General features: G+C 40.0%; 1 protein-coding gene across 1 annotated transcript; it reads left to right on the plus strand.

Moving 5' to 3' along the window:
* Window positions 1-6,425: 6,425 nt before the first annotated feature.
* LOC109216068 lies at window positions 6,426-7,083 on the plus strand. Its single transcript, XM_019380194.1, has 2 exons — window positions 6,426-6,841; window positions 6,957-7,083. The coding sequence occupies exons 1-2, from the start codon at window positions 6,426-6,428 to the stop codon at window positions 7,081-7,083; spliced, it is 543 nt and encodes a 180-aa protein (XP_019235739.1).
* The last annotated feature ends 441 nt before the right edge of the window (window positions 7,084-7,524 follow it).

The raw sequence follows: 7,524 nt of genomic DNA on the forward strand, positions 1-7,524 counted from the left end.
TTAATAATTGTGGGTGTTACGTACGCACGAAGTGACGAGAGTCCGTACGTAGGTAAACTCATGTTTATGTCTGGGTAGACTTAGGACTTTATCATGCTATATTTATATTATTTGTACCCAATTTGTTATTTTAATTAATTGAATTTATAATTGAAATTTGATTAAGGATTATGTTAGGCTAAGATTCATTACTTTGAGTTTTGGCGGATTATTCGATTGCTGATAGAAAATTATGCTTCTTGATGTACCTATTCTGGTGTTGTAACTATATGACCCGTAGTTCGAAGAGTTTTTCTATTCTTGTGGATCGGGACGAACGCCTCAACAGTATATTTAAGATGCATCTATGGTTCGTGTCCGTCGATCCTCGGCAGTGTACACGATTATTTTGGATCGGGTCGTACGACCTCGGCATAACTCGTGTGTAATATTGTTAGGAGTCAGAATATAGATGATATTTCCTTCATGACTTGAGATTTGATAATTATTTGATGGCCCTTATTTGTTGAGGTGGCATGTGATATTTGGGGATTTTAAAATGATATTATGGTAAAGGATCACGTTATTTACTGTTTCTTATTCCACTGTCACTGATATATTTCATGCCTATTTACAATTCTTGTGCTTTATTTATTGACCACTAGTACGTGTCGATGTAGACCCCTCGCAACTACTTATTCGAGGTTAATCTTGACACTTACTATGTACGCATGGATTTACGTACTACACTACACTTCTGCACTAAAAGTGCAGGTTCTGAGGCAGGTACATCTAGTGGCCATTCGGGCGCGCATCCCCATTATCCAGAGACCTACTGGTGAGCTGCTTCCCATACTCCAATCTGCAGTACCCGGAGTCTCCTCCTTGTTGTATTTACTATTTCTATCTATTTTATTTCAGACAGTAATTATAGGGATTTTGTATATTCTACTAGATTGCTCGTGCACTCGTGACACCGAGTTTTGGGAATTTTTAGTAGATGCTTATGGTTTTGCCTAACCTTATTACTATTTCACTTTAATGAATTATTTATGTGTTATATCACTATGATCTTTTGTACCTAGTTCCTTATTAAATAAAATTCATGATTTTAAAGTAGTAAAATAAATATTTAAATGGATAGTCCATGCTTTGGCTTTCCTAACGGCGATGTTGGGTGCCATCACGGCCTATAACTGGAATTGGATCGTAACAGATATTTTCCTCTAATCAAAAGAAAATGGTTGAATTGCAGGTGTGCTGGAAAATTTAAGTTCAATGAAGAAAATGACTCTAAAAAGAGATGTTCTAGCCAAATTTAGTAAAGAGGAGAAGTTCTGAGAAAAGTATGGCCCGTAAAATTACAACTACGACCACAAAAGAGATTGCGATAAGCAAAAGAAGGAATGCAGCCGCAGAGGAAGAACTGAAACTTCAGGAACTTTTGGCAGAAGTGCATTCCGCAGAATAAAATATGCGATCGCACTTGGTCCGCAAAATAGGTTCGCACTGACAAGCTTGAAAGATCAGAAAATAAGCAGTTAGACAAGTATGAAGCCTCCTCAAATGCGGTTCCCAAAACTTAAAGTGCAGCCGCAAAAGCTGATGTACGACCGCAAAAGCTGAAGTGCGACCACAGGACTTCCCGTAGTGAAAGCACAAGCAATGTCAATCTAGCAAAGCGCAGACCGCAAAGCCAATATGCGGTCGCGAACCCTCCGAAGGGCATTTTTGTCAGAGATTTTGGGAGCCGTATAAATAGAACTTTATGACTTTTTTAGGGTATCTTTTCATTGTAGCGGCTAGGAGTTTGTTATTTTTAGCTATTTTGGAGCAAGTTTGAGCTATAATTGGAGAAGATCACCTACTCTTTCATTTACTTTTGGTTTTATATCTTTGATTTCTTCTTATTTCCATCTTTTTATGTCTCTTAGTATGAGTAGCTCGACTTTTATCTAGGATTGTGATCCAACCCAAGTGTTTAAATCTTATGGGTTATAAATATTATGCTTGCTATTGATTGGGTTAGTATTATTTAGCCTTGTTTATGCTAAGTCGGAATTGATGGTTGCAAATAACCTTGTTCTTACTTGAGAAAGAAGAACTTAGTCTAGGAAAACTTAGCTAACAAGAAATTGAACTATTTGAGTTATTGATTAGTTTAATTAACGGATTTGAACTAGAGATAAGGATAATCTAACTTTGGCTCATATTCAATTGCACTTATAGCTACCATTTGGACTTTAGAAATCTATATTGGGTATAATCACTCCTTAACCGAGAGGTATTGAGTGAGTACTTGAGTATTGAGAGTCATAACAACCCCGATCTATGAAACACGCATAAGTTGACTTTACCCATTAGATTTACACCTAGGTTAAGATTAAAACCCTAGGATTTTCTCTATTTGATAAAATTTCAAAAATATTTTGCTTATTACTTGTTTGCTAGCTTAGTTCACAAATCATATTAATTTAACTAGTGAAATTGATACCCACGTTTGTTTGAAAGATAAATTGAATTATTTCAAGTTTCTCACTTAAGTGTTTACCATAACACCCATATTAAACTCCTTGAGGTTCAACCCCGACTCGTGTTGGGTAATTATTATGGCAACGGCCATTTTCATATTCCTTATTTGGGGTGTGACTTGAACGTGATCAATTTTTGACGCCGTTGCCGGGGAGTTTACGGTATTAGCTATATACTTGAGTTTGTTTCTTGAGTATCTTGTTTTACTTTCGTGATTCTAACTAGTTGAAGTGATTAAAGATTTATAATGGCGAACAATAAGCTTGGAAATGTACCATTGGGAGAGGTGGATGGAGAAGAAGAACAACTTGATGAAATGCCATAATTCCCACAACCAAATCACCGAGGTCATGGACAATAATACAATGTGCCTCCACCTCCCTCACCTCCACCACCACTATAACCCCAAGCGGCACAATACCGGAATTTGCCCAATGAAGGGTATGCAAGTGCAATAGTTTCCCCTCGCATTTGGGCGGGCAACTTTCAAATTACCAATATGATGCTCACTTTGCTCGAGCAACGAGGTTTTCTCACTGGTCACTGAATCAAAATGCTTGCAAGCATTTGAAAGGTTTTCTGGATGCGTGTTGGGGAAGCAAACAAATAAATATTTTGGAAGATACATTGCATCTAAGGTTTTTTCCCTTATCACTAAGGGGGAAGGCTTTGGACTGGTTGGAACACTTACCTAATCATTTTATTCATACATGGGATGAGTTGGCGGTGGTTCATTTTTACACTTCCGGCATGTGTATACTCTACAAGATGAAATATTGGCCTTCATATAAGAACCCAATGAACCTTTGCATGAGATTTGGGAGCGATATCGTACTATGATAAAAGAGTGTCCCAACAATGATATGACCGACAATATGATCCAACAAAATTTCTACCGTGGTATTAATACCACGAATCAATGTGTGGTCAATCAATTGGCCGGAGGCAATTTCATGAAAACACCTTATGCAGAGGCATGTGATATTCTTGATGAGATGGCGGAGACCTCTTCGTCTTGGAAATCCCAAGTCAATGTTCCTCAAGGTGATCCCAACATGATTCACCTTCATAAAGTATTGCAAGACCATGGACAAGCTATTGCGGAATTGACCACCACCATGACTCAACTTGCTAAGTCTTACTCTATCAAACTCAAACTCCTAAGAAAGTTCATGTCATAGAGAAGGTGAATGTTTTGTCCAACAAGAAGCGGACCATAGGTTCCTAATTTCAACCCCGAGTAGAGACTTATGCATAATATAATGGTGGTTATGATCAATATGACTTTTATCAAGAGCAAGAAGAGGAGGTTCAATTTATGAACAATCATAAAGGGCAACGGAGCAATTTCCAAGGTTCTAGTCAAAATCAATGGCAATCTCAAAATAACCAAGGCAAGTGGGGTTCTAGCAATCAAGGAAATTGTCATAACAAAAACCACCAAGGGAATTGGGGAGGTAATAGTCAAGGAAATCGGGGGAACAATAATAATCATGTAAATCGAAGTTCAGGGTTCCAAAGACCTCCAATGTACCAACAACCAAGCAACACACCTCCCTATCCTTCCCACGGTTCAAGTTCGCCAAGCAATGAAATGGGTCATATTGAGAACATGTTCAAGCAAATAATGGAAAAGAATGCGGATTCGGATGTGCAACTTGCCACATACCACATCGATTCGGAATCTTGAAGTTCAAATGGGGCAAATCTCTCAAGCTTTTAATACTCGTCCTAAGGGTGCATTACCAAGTGATATGGTAGTGAACCCAAAGGGTGGTAATAATATGAGACATGTTATGGCGGTTATCACAAGAAGTAGAAGAGGCGGGAATGCACCACCTCAGATGAAAAGCAAATTGGAGATGAAGACCAAATGTTCCAAGAGGAGGAAGTCCCACAAAATGATTTTCCAGTACATGATGAAGTTTAGATTGATATTGATGATGTGGAAGAGATCCGAGAGGAGGTAAACCCGTCTAGGGAACATATGATTGACATGCCGGATCCGGTAGTGCAAAAGGCTAAGATACCCTTGCCAAAGCCTCCACCTCCTTATCCTCAAAGGCTCGCTAAGCGAAATGATGACAATCAATTTAATAACTTTATTCAAATGATGAAAAGTCTCTCTATTAATGTGCCATTGGTAGAAGCTTTGGAGCAAATACCTGGTAATGCTAAGTATATGAAAGAATAGGGGGGATGTCCAAAACTGCAACAACTATAGGGGTATCAAGTTGTTAAGCCATACGATGAAAGTGTGGGAGGGGGTGATTGAAGGGAGGTTGAGGAGGTGTGTGTCCATTTCCGAGAACCAGTTTGGTTTCATGCCGGGACGGCCAACCACTGAGGCCATTCATATTGTGAGGAGATTGGTGGAGCAGTTTAGGGCGGTGAAGAAGGATTTGCACATGGTGTTCATTGACCTAGAGAAGGCCTATGACAAAGTCCCCAGAGAGGTTCTATGGAGATATTTGGAGGCTAGAGGAGTGCTTGTAGCGTATATTAGAGTGATTCAGGACATATATGAGGGAGCTAAGACACGGGTTAGGACAGCAGGTGGAGACTCGGATTACTTTCCGGTTGAGATGGGGTTGCATCAGGGATCAGCACTTAGCCTGTTTTTGTTTTCCCTGGCGATGGATTCTTTGACACTCACATTCAAGGGGAGGTGCCTTGGTGCTTGTTATTTGCGGATGACATAGTCCTGATTGATGAGACGCGACGTGGCGTAAACGAGAGGCTGGAAGTTTGGAGACATACCCTGGAGTCTAAGGGTTTCAAGTTGATCAGGACCAAGACAGAATACTTGGAGTGCAAGTTCAGTGGTGTTACCCAGGAGGCGGACGGGGATGTGAAACTCATACGCAAGTCATTTCCAAGAGAGGGAGTTTCAAGTATCTGGGATCTAGAATTCAGAAGGATGGGGAGATAGATGAGGATGTCACACACCGTATCGGAGCAGGGTGGATGAAGTGGAGTCTCGCTTCTGGTGTCTTGTGTGATAAGAATGTGCCGTTGAGACTTAAGGGTAAGTTCTACAAGGTTGTGGTTAGATAGACTATGTTGTATGGGGCAGAGTATTGGCCAGTCAAAAACTCTCATGTCCAGCAGATGAAGGTAGAGGAAATAAGGATGTTGATATGGATGTGTGGGCATACTAGGTTGGATAGAATTAGGAATGAAGTTATTCCAGACAAGGTGGGAGTGGCCCCTGTGGAGGCAAAGATGCGTGAGGCAAGGTTGAGATGGTTCGGGCATGTTAAGAGGAGAAGGCAGATGCCCCTGTCAGGAGATGTGAGAGGTTGGCCTTAGAAGGTGAGATGAGGGGTAGAGGTAGGCCAAAGAAGTCTTGGAGAGAGGTGATCAAGCGGGATATGGCGCTACTTGAGCTAACCGAGGACATGACTCTAGATAGAAGGGTGTGGAGGTTGAAGATTATGGTAGAAGGTTAGTAGGTAGTCGTGTATCTCCCTTTGTCTTCTCTAGCTCGATAGTATTAGCGCTAATACGGTACCCTTTGTTCCTTAGTTTGCTATATTTGCATGTCTCGTTTCGTTGTTACTTGCCATTGTAATTTCGTAGTTTGCTAGCAGTACTTCGTTTATATTCTCGTCTGCTGCCTTGGAATTAGTTTTCTAAATATGTTATCTTGCTACTACTTGTTAGCAGTACCCCTTTCATATTATCTGTTTCTATCTCCGATTTAGTTTTCTAATTATTGTTTTGCTATTACTTGCTACCAGGGCTTCTCTCACCTTCTTTAGCCGAGGGTCTATCAGAAACAGTATCTTTGCCCATCCAGGGTAGGGGTAAGGCTGCGTACATCCTACCCTCCCCAGACCCCACTTGTGGGACCATACTGAGTTGTTGTTGTTGCTAAGTATATGAAAGATCTTGTGACCAAGAAGAGATAGATGAATTTTGAAACAATCAAGTTTACTCATCAAGTTAGTGCTATTCTTCATTCCATGGCTCCTATATTGGAGGATCTTGGCGCTTTCACAATTCCTTGTACTATCAAAAGTGCCGATTTTGCTAAAGCTTTATGTGATCTTGGGGCGAGTATCAATTTGATGACCTATTTGGTGTTCAAAACTTTGGGGATTGGGAAACCAAGACCAACATCTATGAGGTTACAAATGGCCGATCGCACAATGAAAAGACCGATGGGTGTGATTGAGGACGTATTTGTCCGAGTTGATAAATTTATTCTTCCGGCGAACTTTGTTATTCTTGATTGTGAGGTTGATTTTAAAGTGCCTATCATTATTGGAAGGCCTTTACTTGGTACAGCTAAGGCCCTTTCTGATGTTGAAGCCGAAGAGCTCACGTTCTGAGTTGGTGATGAACAAGTATTTTATGTGTGCAAGTCTATGCGTCAACCTAATAGAAATGAGGTGTTTTTTTGTGGATTTGGTGAGCGATGTTATTGTTGATGATACTAGTGCCACAATGAATATTGGTGACGTGTTGGAAGCCATTTTGCTCAACTTTGATGATGATAAGATGGTTGATTTCATGGAATGTGTGAATTCTTTGCAAGGAATGGGGTCTTACAACTATGCACCCTGATGACGTCCAAATCCACTACTAAAAAGTAAATGGACATGGTCTCATGCAATATAATTTACCCAACTATGAGTCGGGGTCGAATCCCACAGAGAACAATATGTAGGCGATTAGGAATGTAAGAGAATTATCACTTATCGCGCAATGTCAAACAATAAGAATTTGTTTTGAAAATGTTTTATATCTAAGTGCGAAAATGTAAGCTAACCTAGAAATCAAGTAAAATGATCAATGGCTACAAGTATGAATGCATCGGGAATTACACTCAAGTAACGATCCAATGTATTTTATGATTTTACAAATATGAGCGAGTTTATGTTGATTAGCCATGGATAATAATTCTTAAGTAGCGTCTTTCGAAGACTGACAAGACTTCCTAATTGAATTATCCCTAAAACAATTAAGAGATTAAGCACACCCGGAATGGCTACAAGTAGTTCAATC

Source organism: Nicotiana attenuata, unplaced genomic scaffold (genome assembly GCF_001879085.1).
Source record: "Nicotiana attenuata strain UT unplaced genomic scaffold, NIATTr2, whole genome shotgun sequence".
Taxonomy (NCBI): Eukaryota; Viridiplantae; Streptophyta; class Magnoliopsida; order Solanales; family Solanaceae; genus Nicotiana; species Nicotiana attenuata.

Bases quoted from the DNA above. Each gene is read 5' to 3' on its own strand.
- LOC109216068 (XM_019380194.1), top strand. From the start codon at position 6,426: ATGAATTTTGAAACAATCAAGTTTACTCATCAAGTTAGTGCTATTCTT. The intron at 6,842-6,956 runs GTTCTGAGTTGG...TGATGATACTAG, and splicing joins GTTGAAGCCGAAGAGCTCAC to TGCCACAATGAATATTGGTG.